The sequence below is a fragment of the Chlamydotis macqueenii genome, chromosome 4 (genome assembly GCF_036417535.1).
Source record: "Chlamydotis macqueenii isolate bChlMac1 chromosome 4, bChlMac1.mat, whole genome shotgun sequence".
NCBI classification, from domain to species: domain Eukaryota; kingdom Metazoa; phylum Chordata; class Aves; order Otidiformes; family Otididae; genus Chlamydotis; species Chlamydotis macqueenii.
In genome coordinates this window covers 71154657-71172572 of record NC_141559.1, presented here as the reverse complement: position 1 = coordinate 71172572, position 17916 = coordinate 71154657, and the positions used below count along the sequence as shown (strand labels likewise).

At 38.9% G+C, this 17916-nt stretch overlaps 1 protein-coding gene across 1 annotated transcript in view; it reads right to left on the bottom strand.

Annotated features, from left to right (window-relative positions):
• Positions 1 to 382: 382 nt before the first annotated feature.
• The window catches only part of EVC (EvC ciliary complex subunit 1), a 55321-nt gene continuing 37787 nt past the window's right edge, over positions 383 to 17916 (bottom strand). The window contains exons 13-21 of the mRNA XM_086747203.1: positions 14276 to 14385; positions 12734 to 12944; positions 10265 to 10471; positions 8953 to 9097; positions 5444 to 5552; positions 3377 to 3503; positions 3029 to 3119; positions 2087 to 2192; positions 383 to 1081 (exon numbers count right to left, since the gene is read on the bottom strand). Coding sequence (XP_086603329.1) covers positions 1000 to 1081; positions 2087 to 2192; positions 3029 to 3119; positions 3377 to 3503; positions 5444 to 5552; positions 8953 to 9097; positions 10265 to 10471; positions 12734 to 12944; positions 14276 to 14385 — 1188 coding nt within the window. The 3' untranslated portion in view covers positions 383 to 999. The remainder of the gene's footprint in view (positions 1082 to 2086; positions 2193 to 3028; positions 3120 to 3376; positions 3504 to 5443; positions 5553 to 8952; positions 9098 to 10264; positions 10472 to 12733; positions 12945 to 14275; positions 14386 to 17916) is intronic.

The window sequence follows — 17916 nt, the reverse complement described above, 5'->3', positions numbered from 1 at the left end:
TGCCTGGCAAAGTCACTTTTATCCAAGGTAAACTGCATAACTGATGCAGTGTTTTCCATCATGCACCAAAAGGACAGCTTTTTAGTTATCAAAACGTATGTTCATTTTAAAAAGAGAGAAAACTTTCATTTCATGAAAGCTGTAAGATTGCTTTAAGAGGGGCAATTTATTACACAATACAGGTGCTCTGGACAGCCAGTAAGAACGAGCTGCTTTGCATAACAAGAATTTCCATACGAAACATAATGAGCATAACAAAGTATGCTGGAAACAAAAGAGTGCACTTAAGGAAGAAGACTAGAAACTGAAGTATAAAACACGAAACGGTAGACCAGTTTTTTCTCATTCTTCCTAAAAATAATAATTTGAAATCTCAGACAAATGCAGACAAATAAATTTAAAAATCTTTGTACAAATTTAAAAAAGCATACATAGCCTTGCCAGCACTAAAATACAACAAAAGAGAGACCAAATGTAATCTTTTGATGTACCAATACCATCTGAAGTCTGTTTACATATTCTTTACATTTTTGTCGATTTTTGATAGTCCAAAGCAGCAATTACAAAATATCAAGACCCAATCTACCACCTTTAGGGCTCAAAAGCAAATGGTCCATCACTACTGTAATGAAACCTTACTGAGATAAACCAACCTGGGCAACCAGCTTAGTGTGGATCTGCTCTCCTACAAGCGCACTTTCCTCAGGTATATTGCTAATCTAAAACTACCTCCCCTACACATTCCCCAAGCAATCTGTAAGACCTTATATTAAAGACTTCCTTGTTCCCCCTTACCAAAACCAAGTGGGAATGTTTTATTAACAGCTAAAGGAAGTCAGGATTGATTCTTGGTCTGTAGCTAAAGAAGATTTCTCAGTTATTATTGATGTTCTTCTTTGTTCCTCGGTAAAGCAGCTCAGTAAGTATTTATAGCTGCTGAGATTCCCCAGAAGAATGCTTTCGTACTCTGTGTTCAGACAGCTCATATAAATGCTTTTACTACCTGTTGCCTCTTTTTTTTTGCATCTTCGAGTTTTGCCTTGGTTCAGCCTCCCCTCCATGTGGACTATGTAACCTCTCTCTGAAAGAAATATACAAGAAAAATAAAACAAAATCGTAGACAGAGTTTTTCAGATTCTACAATTCTCTCTTAAACTAAATTCATTTTGATAAGAGAAGAAACGCACTTGCTATATAACTTCTGCACTTGCTGGTTTCAGCTGCCTGTGCTGAGGCTGCCAAAACAAAGTTGCATAAAGATAAACGTTCCTTTGTTGGGTCTCTGTTCCCTACACACGTATTCGTTGTTGGCTGTGGGAAAGCAGTGTGTGAAAAGGGCTGATACCATCAGGGAAAGGAGCCATCTCCTCAAGTCAGTCCCAGGCTGAGGTCACTCAGGGGATAAATACTTTTCCCCAAAGGCCTGTGGCTCCTGAGAACCAACTGTTTGCATTGCCTGTCAACAGGATTTTCTCTGCTCAATATATCAAGCCCCAGCGACCAGCTGGCTGGTTTGATCTGCCCGTAGTAATCAGCTGGCATCTTTCAGGTTTGTAGCCATTTCTTCTCCTCTAGTTAGCAACCCAGCATAAGCCAACTGAAACATCTATCAAGAAAATAATTGTTAGAGCTGCTACCCTCATCAGCCAAAGACTGGCGCTTGCCTTTGTTCCTGAAATAAAGGTGGAAGTTGAAAGCCTAAATACCACAGACCATATTTTGGTTGCTACATGTCAGCCTAGTTCCATTGGATTCATTTGTCTCTGCTGATTTATGCTGTCTGTGACTCAGGTTTTAAAAAACCTAATTAAAGGAAATCTGGAAACAGTATCTCTCATTTCTCTACCTAAAATCAAACTCATTTATAAACCACATAGCAGCACAGACAAGCAAACTCAGATTATTTTCCTAATTTTAAAAAAGAATACGAGGGGAAAAAAAGGTCAAGTACATGTGAGAAGGAAGAAGTTCAGCTAATGTAGGCAGTCTATGTTGGGTTTGATTGACATATGTGCTTATGAAATAGATTTCATACTGCTTTTTATAAATAGTTTTTCACATATCACTTTTTTAGGCTCTACAGTACCTGCATAAACCAGAAGTTAGTCCAGAGGGCTCTTCAATATTTTCATGAGAATCATCTTTGTCTGCTGATTCTGGTGACTGAAAGGTCTTTCTTTTTGTTTTTTCCCCTGAATTTCCATATGCATGTGGATTTAAAAAAAAAGAATAACACATAGTAGAACCTGTTTGGTTTTGATTAACCTAAAGCAAGAAGATACACTCTAACATTTCATACATACATATTATTATTCCAAGGAGAACAACTCCACTTTACATTAGTCTAGTATATTGGTTTTTTTTAACCATTGGTTAGCTCTCACAGAGCAGACCTTGAACTTTAACACTTGCTGAACACTGAAGTAAGTTTCCACGAAGTGCAACAGTAGAAAGCTCTATCATATATTTTTTAGCAAGTAACTGAAAATGCCTTTTTACTACCAGTAAACATAAGCAAAGCCAAGTCATAATTTTATGTGATTCGAATCAGAATAATCTGATGTTAAGAAGTCATTGTTTTTAGGGCCTTACGCGAGGCTTCCACATGATGCCTACCAGAGCAAACAGCTCTGCACACTTCAAAAACAACTGACTGGGGAGAGAGACTTCAAAATTGTCCAGATGAGGGAGCTGCTTCTCCCTTTCGGGCACCCATCTCACCTTTCAGCATCTTTCAAAAGTAATGCCAAATGTTTCGTTCTGAGAATGACAGAATGATTGCGTGTCTCGAAGGATGAGAATTTGCATGTTCCACTCCAAATGTGGATCAGGAAACAACTGCTATTCTGACAATTTGTCTCTAAGTGTCTCTTTAATAATGAATTAGCCTAATTTGTTAAAACTGCAGTAAATTCATACAAATATTTCAAGTTTCCTGATTCAGTAACTCTATCGTGGTATATAGCAAAATAGCCACTAATATGTGGAATGATGTGGTTTATTTTAAACGATTCAGGATTGTACCAACCTGCTGCCTTGCTCCTTTTGGAAGGCTTCTTCACAGCCCCTGGCACTCGGGCCAGCACAGCCAACTCTCTCACAAAGTTCTGCTCTGCTTCCTGCACGCAAGGATAAACCAGAAATCAGTTAACACAAGACAGCTTGATTCTGGGTTATGTTATTCTAGACGTGGCGTGACAAAAGAGGCTTATATAATTTCAGGCAGGAAACAATATGGCTAGCATCAGGGAAGCATTTCATACAAGACAGTGGTGAATATTGGCACTGATTTCAACTAGGACAGCGAAGAGACCTTTACAACCTGTCCAATGTTTTGCCATGCTTCAGATCTGTGAGTCATTTTACCCTGATTTACCCATAGCTGATTCTCCAACTCGGTTTCCAGGTGATGCAATCCCAGCAGCTTCTGTTTCAGAGACTCCAGACGAATTTGCTGCTGCAGTTCAAATTGAGCTAAAACCTTCTTTTGCTGCAGCACCATCCTAGTCAAGAGAAATTTAAAAGTACCAATGTTGTTCAACTGAAGGGAGGAATACAATTCTAGCAAAGTGTATTTAAAAGATTCTGTAGAAAGAAAGGCTCACTAACAATACTGTCCCGTCCAGATTCTGTTGGGACAAAAAATTTTGTGGTAGATTTTTAGACAAGATTTACTTATTTTAATAACCTGCCTTGGCCCTCCACAGGATACAAGCTCCTTTCAGAGGCAGGAATAGCAACAGGAGTTTAGGTTGTCCATGCCTGGACTTTGGGAGCTGGAGTTCAGCTCTAATGTTGAAGTCTGCTTTCAAAACCATTGTATGTTTATACAGCCAGCTTTACTGTTTGCTTGCCAAAGAGACAAGCTGTTAGAAGATCTGGTGTGAGGATAAGGGATTATGAATTAGGCATTTCGTTCAGGGCTCTTCAGTACTAGAGTGAGACTGAGCCAGAAACACAGTAATTCAAAACTTGCCAATTAGGATAACTGTAAACTATGTTCTTTGCTTGTTTTATTTTGCTGGTTAGAGATTAATATTAATACGGCAGAACCTGAATGGCTGCAACTTTGCTGAATCTGTATTTTTCTTCTGTTCTCTTGCCTGATCTACCTTGAAGCAATGCTGTCAATCACTCATCACATTCCTCATGGAAGGAGATAACACAAATTGTTTTTGACATCTACACATAATGAAGTTGCTGTTGTAATGGTCAGTGCTTACAGAAGTTTAGCTTTCAAAATCTGCTGTTTGAACTCACACTCATAACCTTGCACCAAGGGCAAAAGGAAATAAAACAATCTATGTTGAGTTTAATAGGAGTTAGACAAACTGATGGAAATTCTGCCATTAATTTATATAGGACTGGGATTTGACTGTAAAAGAAATCATAATGACAATAGGAAAATAAGTTTGATTACTAACAGTTATGAGACCAGCTTAGATACGGAATATTTACATTCTTCAATACTGTATTTCTACTTGCATAAAGGCCAATTTGACTATTTTGTTTTAAGACTCTAGAATAGATTACGAGAGAAAAAACTGAGAAAACAGCTAGAAGTGAATTTATATATCAGAATAAATTATAAACTTGATAATGAGTAACTAATAGATCTTTTATGAAGCCCTTTATTATATGAATCAATTTTTACACTAATTCAAAAAAAGGATGCAAAATAGAAAATGGGCAATGATTTCTTTCAATTTAGAAGTAACAGAACGTCTGAAAAAGAATGTCAAAATTGCAGATGTTGTGTTGTTCTGGATAATAAACCAAGAGTAAAGAAATAAAGTGATTATAAAAAATGTATTGTGCGCATGCCAAGTCACTCAGCTTTTAATGACAACTTACTCCTTTGGAATTGCAGTGCTTGTTGTCTGAATTGTTTCATAAAATCAGTAATGAATTAAATACGATTGTTATTTAATTAACATTTGAGGGATTCCACTCTAAATTTAGTGCAAGTCATCTTGATCGTCCAAGGCATTCACTGAAATCTTGCCATTTCAAGTATTATTTATGCCTCCAACATTTTCTCTTCATTATGGACTATGTTTACTCAACAGCAAACTAACAAACACTTTTGATGTTCAAAGCAGAAAAGATGGAATGTAATGAATTACAACATCAGTTCCCATGCCACATTTATGTTAAATTTCATTAAAATCTGGCATATGTCTTGGCATTGTTTTTCATTCTCTCTTTTCAAACTATGTATAGTTCTTCAGTTTGTAATTAACGAGCATCAAAAAGTTTATTTAATAAGAAAGTAATTCTCTGAGATCAAAGGGTAGACTTAATTTGGCAACAGGTATTTATTTTCCATCAAAGACAAATATAAAATGCAAACCCAAGGCATTTATGCAGGTAGACTTTCAGGTAGATCTGCAAACACTCACAACATTTAAATGGAGTTAGCAGTGCTGCTGCCTGCTCTTACCTTTGATGGACTGTGGATGATACGTTCAGAAGGCCGTTGGTCTGTTTTTCTTTCAATGCCAGTTCATTCTCTTGTTTCTTCTTAAGTCTGTTCCTTTCACCTCTTTCTGCTGAAATAATGTTTTTGTAAAACCTTCTGCTCAAAATTACAAACTCTGAGTTGTGGCAACCTTACAATTTATGTTTTGCATCAGCACAAAATAATCCCTGTCCTAGGTAGTCTTTCCAAAGTTACTGCTTTACAGATATCAAGTACTTCTCACACACTCTAACTCTGCCACTGTGATCTGTTGCACAGACAATAGTTTGTGCATCATTTAGCTGAGACAGTAATGTCACTGAATTCCTATTCTTATCTACTTCTCTCTCTAGGCTAACTGATTAACATGGAATTAAAAGGGGAAATTTTATGAAAAGACCTTGATGCCTTAAGTAAGAACTGTAATAACTAAACAAAAAATGCAATATACAGAAATCCTCTGCTGAGAGGCCACTTAGTCCTGGGAACGCCTAACTTCATTAGATATCCCCTCATTTGATGGCAAAGTATTCTTGGTACTTTTGTGTATGCTGACACTCTGCGAGCAACTTGGTGTTTATCTGCTGACCTGGCTCCTGACCCTGAAGTCCTGCCTGGCAGCAAGGCTTGGGGCATGTCTGACAGATAGGACCAATTTCCTTACACTACTGCTTTTAAATAGAACACAGAAGGAGGGAGATGGATGGCTACATAACAGATTAGGGTACATAACATTCATTTGGGGAGCATCCGACCTTTCTGAATGCTTGGAGAGGCTGACAGACACCTCTCCTACCAACAGCACCATCAGAGAGCAGTGACTGCCTGTGCTCTACGCTAGGCTGGGCTGGCTTGATGAGGGGAGATACTCTCCACCTTTCTTCCTGTGGCCAGACAGATCATAAATTCAGATTTAGTAGGCCAAGGGATGCACAAAGAAGCAAATTACTGTAGCCTGACATTAAGCACAGTCACTGGGAGAAAGAAGCACAGCAGTATGGTCCTTACTCAAATTTAGCTACCACTGAATGAAGTATACAAGAAATTTCCTATGCAGCCCTTCTAACCCCAGGACTACCACAGAGTTGGTGGCTCTATTGCCAACAGTTGTTTTTTTCATCTTGTATTTTAGAGAGAAAAGTTACGAGAGTATTTGGTGATGCGGATCACTCTCTCAATGTGCTAATCATGCTTGGAGATCACCTGAGATCAGCCCCATCTGAAAAGGAAGAAACCTGGATGTTCTGCTTCCTGGCTGAGCTGGGATGGAAAGTAGTTGGCTGGCTAGCCTCTTAGGGTGTCTGGCTGTGCCCTGGAGCAGAACTTCAGGCTGTTAAGAATCACAGACAGAAATTTAAGTGCTTCTGGGGCCAATACAGCAGTAGAAATGAGAAAGGAGTGGGGTTTTGCATCACAAATTTGGACTTAGACCTAGGTATACTAAAGCATCAAAGTCCCTTATTAGATGACACTGCTCACTCCTAATGTAAAAAGCACCAACAAAGCTGAAGTACTTATCTGTTAATACTGAAAACCTCAGCCAGGCTGCAGCATGCACAAGTATGTTTGCAATACTTTGTAACTGCAGCAATTCATCTGATCTGTGGATTTCTGCTGGGTGTCTCTCTGGCCATCTAAATCTAAAACAATCCTGCTTTTATTACCAACATAAATATTCTCATCCTCTCTCATGTCTGTAGGTTGCTGTACTCTGCAGCAAAAGGATTTTCTTTTTCTTTGGTTGAAAATAAAATGTGCTCCGCTTACACGTTTCCTTGTAGTTCATGGAACACCAATACACTAAAACAATAATACACTACACAAACTCTAGGAGAAAAAAAAATAATCTGAGTGAGCAACCACTAGAAAGCTGACTGTGGTTCTAGTGACTGGTATTCTAGGCCTCACAACCTAACTGGGAGACCAGTTGAGAGCAGTATCAAAACACTGATGAAGCAGAACATTCAAGCGTATAATGACACCCATCTCAGCTCAGATCAAAGGAGCATTCTGGAACAGGCTTCCGTTTTATTCCCGCTTAAAGAACTCAAATCAAAAGGATTTTGGACTCTGTAGTTGGCTGAATCAGGGCCAAAGAAGTCTTCGGAGGGACTTTGTGAGAACTTCAGTAACTGACTGCCTTGCTAGCTGCCAATGTCTAAAATACAGATTGTCAAAAATCCCTGTACAGATTTTGCCTAGCACTTCAGCTTCCAACATTGAAGTCTTCAAGGTTCACAACAGGGCAGTGCAGAACAGATTGATTCTGTCTTATAATCAGAGATCTAGCTCACTACTGGGACTCACACTACCAACTAATCTCTGGATCTCAGCCTTGAGTGGATACGCCTGTTCCTCTTCAAAAACTCTCTTCTGTGGCTGAAGAATAATTTTTATTTAAAACTGCTAACTCTACTTTTAGCAAAAAAAATCCATTCCATGTGTCTCAAATACTTAGCCTCTGATGATATTGCTGCTTTGCTAACTTGCTAACTTCATTTAACGCCAACAGCCTTCACTCTAGGGGAGGGAAGAGTGTTTACAAAAGAAATCAATAATCACAGTTTGCTTTTGTTCTCCTGTCCTGAAGGAACCGAGCAATTAAAAATAATTCCAGGAGAAACTGCCTGCATTTATGTGAGATCCAGCAGTTCATCAGCCTCTTCAGCAGTTTCATAACCTGTAAGAAGGTCATGGTTGACAGTTAAGAAACAATGAGGTAACTCAGAGTGTTCCAGGATGGGTATGCTTTGCTTTTGGGGGTCTCGTCTAATGCATTTCCTCAGCTTCAGAACCACAACATTCCACTGAGCCAAAAAAAAAAAGACCGAATATAAGAATCAACTCACCAGAGCTGAGGGCAGTCACCTCAGAGGAAGTAGACTGTCTGCCAATGTTGTTTATGTTTTCTAACATGGGAGCAGGGACTGCAAACCCAGATCTCCTCCCTTCTAGGGAAAAGAGTCAGCTTGTAGGTGCCTGTTATATACCCTCTCTCTCCTCTTATGAATATTCGATTCATTGATTCATTTTATTTGCATATATTAGTATGCAAAGTTGAACAGTGTTTATGATAGATGTTGGCTATACAACTTAACACTTGTACAACTCTTTGCTTTCTAAATTCTTCTGCCCTGTGTTGAGGCTGGTGGTTGTGACTACTATGGTGGTATCTCTGATCTCAGCCTGGTGAACAAGAGTTCATGGTTAAACTCTAATCTTCAACACTGGGCCATCGTTCTGTGTGTGTCTGTACCAAACTTCAAGTAACAGTGTCCTTCATCTATGACTGCAATTCAAGTAATATTAATAATAACAGTTCTACCACTTCTCCTTCAAAGACGGAAATGGACCTACACATTCATTTAGCTTTGTTGCTTAAAGACCAAATTTCTGTTATCTTTAAAAGCAATCTTTACAGTGATAAGAAAAATAATTTATCTGTTAAAAAACCCTCAGAATTATGCTTTATTTGTCACTATCATACATACCTTGTAAGGATTTAAATTGTTGAAGCTTTTTCCCTTCATAGTGTTCTGTGATTTTTCCTAATTGCTGATAGTAGTTTTGCACCAGTTTATTGATATTATTGCTGGTCCCATACACACTTTCTACAGCAGCTTCCACCAGTCTCTCCTGTATTACATAGAACAAGTCACAATTCATTTTCTAAGTCAAAAACTGAAGTGTTTTGATCTGTATAAAACGCAAGACCCAATCTAATTGTGAATTTTGTGCTTTAAAAATGTGGCAGACTGAGACGCTGGAAACCAGGTATTTCTATTCAACCACGGAATATTTCAACATGAAAAATCACAGAAAAATCTTTCTAATGTGCCTCACCTCCATCTGGGAAGGGGCCATTCCCCTATCTGTTCAATCTCTATAGCCTATTTTACCTGTCAACCTGACTGCCAGCAAAGTAAATACATATATGTGTAGCTCTACAACTTCCCATTATACAGAAAATCCAAAAACTTACTTTGGAACAATTCTATTAACCTATGAAACAAGTTTTATTTTTACTCCATTATTTATCTACGAAATAATATTAAGCTGTTAATATATAAATACTATTAATTCACCATAAAACCTTCATCAGTAGATCACCATCTCCATTTCTTCCTTATTTTTGTTACTCTGTCATCAAGAACCATCTCAATTTTTTTTCTGTTCTGTGGTTTGGCTTAATAAAACCTGTTTTAGCTGCTACAGCAAGTCACTAGAAAATACTGTACTTCTATAGAAGTCTTAGTTTGTAAATACTTTGCAAGGTATCTTCAGTTTTAACACAGGTTGTAATGGTCTCCTGTAGACAATTCCAGGTATAGGGTAATGTATAAATGAAATTACTTTCAATTTCAGCAAAGTAGCACACATTTTGTTTGCAAAACCACTATTGAACACTTAGAATCATAGAATCATAGAATGGTTAGGGTTGGCAGGGACCTTCAAAGGTCATCTAGTCCAACCCCCCTGCAAGGAGCAGGGACATCCCTGACTAGATCAGCTTGCTCAGAGCCTCATCCAGCCTGGCCTTGAACGTTTCCAGGGATGGGGCCTCCACCACCTTTCTGGGCAACCTGTTCCAGTGTTCTATAACTCGCATCGTAAAAAATTTTTTCCTAATTTCCAATCTAAATCTACTCCCCACTATTTTAAAACCATTACTCCTTGTCCTATTGCAACAGGCCCTACTAAACAGCCTCTCCCCATCTTTCTTATAGGCCCCCCTGAGGTACTGGAAGACCGCTATCAGGTCTCTCCAGAGCCTTCTCTTCTCCAGGCTATAAACTTTCATACCTTAAAGTCTTGTCCATCATCTGAACTCTTTTTTCCAGCTTCCTGTCGGGCATGCTGCAGCAGTGTCCGCCCAATCACCTGCTCCATGTACTGCTGAAGAAACTGGAGAGCTTCTTGAATTTCTGTGACTAGCTGCTGGTGAAATTCTAAATGGGTTTGCTGCGCTTCTTCCTCGAGCTTCTCCTCCTCTTCCAGAATGTGGGACTCCTAGTAATCAGACAAAAACACAGCACTGCCATTTTAAATATCCTGACAAACTTAGCTTCAAGTTAAGAGACAGTTGTCGTAGTTCAGCCCCACTGAAGATGTTTAACAGCACTTGGATAACATTTGCACTCTTGGCACCTATAGTATCCTGGGGTGGTGAGTTCTACAGCTTATCCACACATTTCTTAATTTTCAACCTGCCATCTAATAGCTTTGCTTGGTGCTTTCTTCTTTTATTCGAAACAAGTGAAAAATTGTTCCCTATTCACATCTTTTATGCCAGTTGTAAAACCTATGACATTCCAGAAGACACATTTTTTTTTTAGGCTGAAGAGTTCTAGTCTCTTGAGGTCTTTGCACCATACTTGCCACCATTTTTTATGCTTCTTTTAAAATCCACTTTCCCTCTAAACTCTCTTTAGCACACAACAGCACACACTCACCAGCACAACCTGTTCTGTCTTCCTTATGTGTCTTAGTCTTCCATAGATTGCCTTGCATTGAGTTGCTGATGTTTCTCTTATATTACTACTCTCATTTAAGGCCAAATAACATTAAATTATTCTGGGGGATTTGACAATACCTATTTAATTCCCTTTTGGAAACAAAAAATGCAAGTAGGAAAAGAATTGGCTCTGCCCACATTCATCTGTGGAAAAATAATGATGTCCCTATTAATGCGGGGTTATTCTGACATGTCTTTATTTATAGCTCAGGATGTCCCTGCTCCTTGCAGGGGGGCTGGACTAGATGACCTTTGAAGGTCCCTTCCAACCCTAACCATTCTATGATTCTATGATTCTATGAGGCTTTTCTTTTTTTTAACAGTCAGAATGTCATCAAACCATTTCTCTTTTCTTTTTTTAAGAGACCCAATGTCATGTTATCAGTCTAAAACTGGCACAAGATCAAATCAAGTTTAGCTCAAACAACACAGTAGTCTAAAACTCTGGTTAAGTGTCTGCAAATTAACCTTTTCCTTAACTCCTTATACATTGGTTCTGGTTTTGGAGCTTGTTCATAACATCATTCTTCCTCTGACTTTTCACAATTGCACACCTAGGCCCTACTTCTTTGGCAGCAAGGATCTTATATGTGTATTTTTAGGCACTTCCTTGTGAGATGGATTTTAGCTGGCCTTGGAAAGAGGCCACAATGGAGAGAGACCAATGGAACAGTAATACCTGGGGACATTTCATTTTTGTTAGGGAACAGTGATTGCACCAATTAACGCCCCTGTGGGAGCTAAGTGAGAGGGAGTACGTAACAAGAGGAATGCAGCAATATGCATTTGTATTCTATTATTTTGTTTTTTATTTCTTCTGAAGGTTAATGAGATTTTCACACTTAACAGGAACTACTTCAATAGAAGTATCAAATACAAAAACGGCAGCAGACAGAATTTCCTTATTCCTCTTCTAAGTGGAAAATTAGGGTTTGTATTATGCAAATCGTAATTGAAGGGATGCAAAATGTTATCTCTCAGCTAATCACACAGCAACAGCACGGAGCACAGAGCTGCAAAATGTTGGATGGGTTCAACTCATACGTGCAGCAGCAGTGGGTTGGGCAGGGGCTATCACTGACACCTGCTAGGAGTGTCCTCTGAGGCTGAAATCTGAAATTTGGTGTTGTTCTGGGTAAATATAAAATGCAGGTAAGTAAATAACCAACAACACTTAACGGATTACGCCTAAAAAACACAGTCACAAATTTGAAAGCGACCTGTGGGAATATTAAGTCTAAAAATCCCTTAAAATTTCTCCCACCTCCTTGATGTACAGGAGCCACTTTATTTGTAAGGATGTGAGAGGAATGGATGCTGAGCATCTCATGGACAGAGGAGAAAGAAAAAAGAATGAAAAATGATGACAGTACTTCCTAGGTCTGGTGGAGGGAAGAATTTCTTCTGATGCTGAAGTGAGAACTTCTCAAGTGTATTTTTGGATCCCTAGCAGAATTAGTAGGAATTCGTCTTACTCTGAAACAGTAACTTGTGTAGAAGTCCTTTATACATGTTGGCATGCCTTCTTTCCTTAGTGTTTTTACATAAAATAAATAGCTAAATAACCTTGCTAAAATAACACATATCACAGATAGCTAGCCAGGAGATAAAGTGAGTGTATTTTTGACAGAGACAATATCCTTTCTATTTGGAACTTGAACATTCTTATGTTTTGAGATCTTCTAAAGCTACGTCTAACGTCAGACATCATAGCATATGAGACCTCTGGAGAAAAACTACCCGGACACTGTACCTACCACTGCCTTCTGTAGCTGCCACTGGTCCTCATCTTGGCAGGGGGAAGATCCCTTCTGCAGGGTATGCTGCTCTCTCAGTTCCTGAAGCAAGCTCTTCTTCCTGGACAGTCTCATGCGGGCCAGGACTGCCATTCCAACTCTTCGGAGGTGTAACCTTGTGAGTACCGAATACAGCAGAAGGCGGTGCTTTTGCAATATATATGTAACAGACCTGTAAAAGGACCATTAAAAATCAATCAACTAAGCTGTCTGCTGATTTGGCACACCTGTGTTCAGCAAACCTATGGCTCAAAGATTACAAGAATTACTATTCACTCTGTGTAATGTCTTCTCATACAAAGCATGCCTTGGAAAGCTGCTCACGTGTAAAGAATGTATATTGCTGTGACAGACTTCTAGTTCTGTCACATTGCTGTTAAATTAAAATAAAAATAGGAAGAAAAGAGATAAATAATCATCTGTAATTGCATAATAGAAGTGTTTTTAATAAGAGACTTGAAAGAAGATGAAAAGAGAAAGCAATCAGAACAGCAGGAACGTTACTTCAAGCTGAAGAAAACGCAGGACAGCATGTCTTGGATTAGCAAGGAGGCACACTCTGCAGAGACACTGAAGAGGCTAGCATTAGCTGGCAGGGCAGACATGGCTGGAGCAAGTTTGTGGTGAATTTTAAAGAGGAGAGGAAATTTTGAAGTTGATTTTGGACCAGGTGAGCGAAATCTGTGTGCTCATTTGGGATGATATAGTTTGTGTCTGTATCTAATTTATGTGTAAGGCACCATGAGCTCGCTAGATACAAAATCCTGGGAAATGCTGAAGTCAGAGAATTTCAAAATGTAAGGTTTAACTGAAAAGCAGAGCCAAAATAAAGTAGTGCAATGGCAATAATACCAATATTCCAAATAGACAAGTCCTCAAATGCTTTGATCTTCAATGGTAATGTGAAGACCATGGTGAATGAAGTAATTTAATATCTTAATCAAGAAAAAGGCAGATGACACAAAATTGTGGGGTTTTTTGAGAAGTATCTCTATCAAAAAGTTGTTTAGCTGTACAAAGATGAGAAAAAACTAAAATTTTCCTTGGTGAATACAGACAAAGAATGGTAGAGAGGAGTCATTAACACTCAAAGCTGTGGTCAGTGGCATTCTAATAGCAGAAAGCAAAAGTAGAACTGAATGGTACTGGACTGAACATTTTATCCTGAAGAATATCCAACTCCAATGTGACATACACAGTGCAAAGAGAGGCTGGTTCAAGATTAGAAGTCACTCATAAACATAGCAGTAGATACACAGAAAGCACATCACTTGACAAATCACAGAAGACTCTCTTTTTTCTACTTACCAGGAGTCACGATATCTATTTTTTAATTTGTTTTTCATACTCAGACAAAAAATCTAGAGTAACTGCCTCAAGAACTGTCTCAAAATGCTCATAAACTCCCAACACTGCTTTCCACAATGTAATGTCCACAAGTTTTGATTTCCTCATGCAGCTGTGCAGCTTTACCCCACTGCTTACTAATAAAACCATACTTACTCATCATTGAGGCATCCTAGTCTGCTTATGACACCTTGAATTATCTTCTCTTGTTTCTCAGACAGGTGCTTTTGTATCACAGCAGACAGAGCATATTCCTTTATCCACAGCTAAAAGCAGGGGGAAAAAATTACAATGTAAGACACTGATATCAGTCATTCTAGCCACTGCGTTATGAAACAGGGGTTTATTTGATGTTATTTTCCTAAAAACAATCACTCTCCTCTTTCAGTGAAAAACTCATGCTGAATTCAAATTATTCTATTTAGAAATATTTTTTTCTCACTAATGAAAACCTTAAAGAAGTCTCACTGAAAAGAAAGGGAGGCTTTGCACTGGTTTGTATCTGCCATGAGCTGTCTCCTACAGATTTTCCCATTGCAGCAACAGAGGAACAAGAGAAAACAAAAATATGACACAAAATATTGCATTGAGTCTTACTAGCAGTGGGCTTTTTGCTGGGGCTTTTTTTTCTTCCACTAGTAGAGAATGTAGTTTTTATTTTCATTGAACAAAATAAAGATCTCATCTTCCATCATACTTTTGTGTATAGTACACAGTGCTAATAGTTAGAAATGGAGATTGTGTGATTAGGTCTATGGAGTGCAAGTTTACAGCTCCTTCAGGGTGACATTTACATCTAAGAATTTGATTTTTAAGTGTTTTGATGGATTTGCCATTAGACTGTAAACTTTTGGAGATAGAAACTTAAGATATTTTGAGTGTATTGCCAGAATTTAGTGAATAATAAGCCATAAGATGAAATGGTTCTAAGGCCCAAACTCTATTACTGTGAGATGAAAAGTATATTTCATGCTACACTGGCAGTTGGATAAATGCAGGTTGCCTGCAGACATATGCAGAGCCCTAAATTAAATATAGTACTCAGGCTCTCTGACAGCATCACTTAATGTTCTAGACTCATTCAGAACATGAGGGACTAAATTTTGCGTTATTGCAGACAGCGAGGTTTCAGTAGATAAATACGTCTAGCAAATAATCAGATGTGTAATTGCACAATTGTTTGTGCTAGGAACTAGGAGTGGTACTGGGCTTTCCTACTGGATTTGATAGTCTTTTCCTTGGGAAGCAGTGATCTGTGCAGGAGAGAAGCTTTATCTGTGAGCACAGAATTAAGTCCCCTGGGAAGGGCAGAACATCAGAAACCACATAATCTTTGGCTTTAAAATAAAAGATGTATTTTTTTCTTGGATAGCGCCTTCTCTGTAGGATACACAGCAATACAAATAAGCGACCCCTCTCCACACAGAAAACCTTACCAAAACACATACTCCAGAGTAGGATGCCTGGGAAGGATGGGCAGGCAGTCAACAACAGGTGACAGATGGCAAGAGAGTAGCTGAGCATGAGAAACACAGCCCAAAAGTCTGTAGGGTGCCGGGGAGCCCACCAGGCTGCTCTCAGAAAGACCCGCAAGACATACCTGTGTAGCCAGACCTCAACCGATTCAAGTCTAGGCAATTCTTAAAATCACAGAGCTTTCTCTGGTTCCATGCTGCAAGTGTCAAATTAAGGTCTATCAGGTCTCCAGGTATCATCATGACAGATGGCAAATACTTGCTTGAAGTAATAACTGTATCAGTATTTCCCTTTAGCAGCTCTGTGGATATGGCTTCCTAGTGTTTCACACTTCTCTGCATATGCCTCGCAGATCCATCACATTGTGTATTTTAACATCTTTTTCAGCAGTTAAAAGAAGGGCTGAAAATGACCTTTTACCTTCTAGAAGTATTTTCATTTTCAATGAGATGCTGCCTGTGGCTCAGACGTGGCTTCCCATCATTTTTGGAGACCTGGTTATTCACTGACATGTTGCTTCTGAAGGGCCTGTCTACAGCTAACTCTCAAACAGCACGTGGATCAAATACGATATAGATTACTAAAATATAGAAGATGGGAGAATTACAACTGGAATAGTAAATTATATGATATTGCAGTCAAGAAACCAAAACTCAGTACCTCTGCTGCTATCCTATCCAAAAAGGCACTCAGAATGATAACAAAGACAGGACAAACTGTAGTCATCGTTTACTTCTGTTTATGGAGAAATAGCCTGATTCTGTAGTGGTGAACACAGAGTTTCTTTTAAAGTAAAAAAATGAGTCACCTTTTCCATTGCGTGTGCATTTAAGGTAAGCTGTATGCAAAATTTATAAAAGGTCTCTTCAGCCCCCTGAGACCAATGGAAAGCTCAGAACACAGCATAAAATCCCCTTGGCATACAGTTATTACACTGAACAGTAGAAGTACATCAGCCATGTAAGTAGTAAGAGAACAAAGAGGAAAGGAGGGGGATTATTACACATTTAAGATGGGATGATAAATAAGGAAGATTGAGATTTGGATGAAATACTAAACCAGTGCTTTGTCTTAAAAAGGCTGTTAGGAAGATGATCAAGAAGGGAAGGATCAGCTGGGAATAAACAGAATATTGTATGTTTCATTGGTAGTAACACTTCAGCAGCTCACTGGGATGGGCTGGGAGGGCTGGGTATTTTCCACCTTCAAAATACTAAAAGAACTCACACATACAGGCACAAATGCAACAGCAAAGATCCTCTGGGAATCTTAATTCGAGGCTGCTGGCATATGGCTGAAAAGCAGCAAAAAAGAGACAACTATTTCATCCAACCAGTTGGAAAGATCAGGCCTTGTGCTTCATCAACCTTCCAATGCTGGGTCAAGTCGTTAGGCACCTCTCAAAGCTTTCCTGGTCCTGGAGATGGTCTTACTTTGCTCAGAGACAGCTAAAAGGCACACTGTGTCAAAACTAATATGCAGATGCTAAATATGCAGATGCTGGTTCAGCTTCCTGGCTGTCAAGCAACAACGTGGGGATGGACAGAAATGTCCTCATCTCGTTTCTTCTCTGTAAGCTTCTCAGTGTTTTGCTTCCTGGCAACAAGTCCATTAGAAGACCTTCCAGAACACTGCTAATGTTACATATTACTCTCTGGCAATAAAGGTGAGAAATATGCCTTTGGTAGGTAATGAAACCCATAAAATATTTTGAGTTAGACCTCAGATACAACAGCAAATTAGACCCAAGTAAGCTCAATCTTCTTTCTGCAGCTCTCAGTTTGACATTTTTAGCACAGATTCTCAGGAAATCGAAGGAAAGCAATTTCTCCCTAACAGCCTGCAGATGGGGTGTGATGTACACTGAATGCCAAGCAAGTACCTCAGCCTGGTACAGCAGTCTGCTCCCTGCAACTGCTGCCCAGGCAGCAGAGCTTGTCTACAGAAATCATGAGGTAGGAAAATGCTCAAAATTTATTTTCATTACTCATTTATTCTCATTTGCCTCGCTCACATCCTCAAGCATGTAAGGCAAAAGTTAAATATGAAACTGTTTTTTTTCTTTTCAATTGTAAAAGAGATTCTGTTCTCCCAAAGGACATCATATTCCAGATACATATAAATGCTAGGAAAGATAATCTGAAAGAAAAAAGGCAGTTCAAGTAAATGAGAGAAATGTCTTTTTGAGCCAGCTTGAAAAACACACATAAATGCTCCGGTGAAAAGCCTTCTGGTGTTAGACTCTCCATGGCTGTAAAGCAGGTGACTATGTAACTCTTAGTGTAGTACATTTATCAAAAGGCAAATAAAAGACATATCTC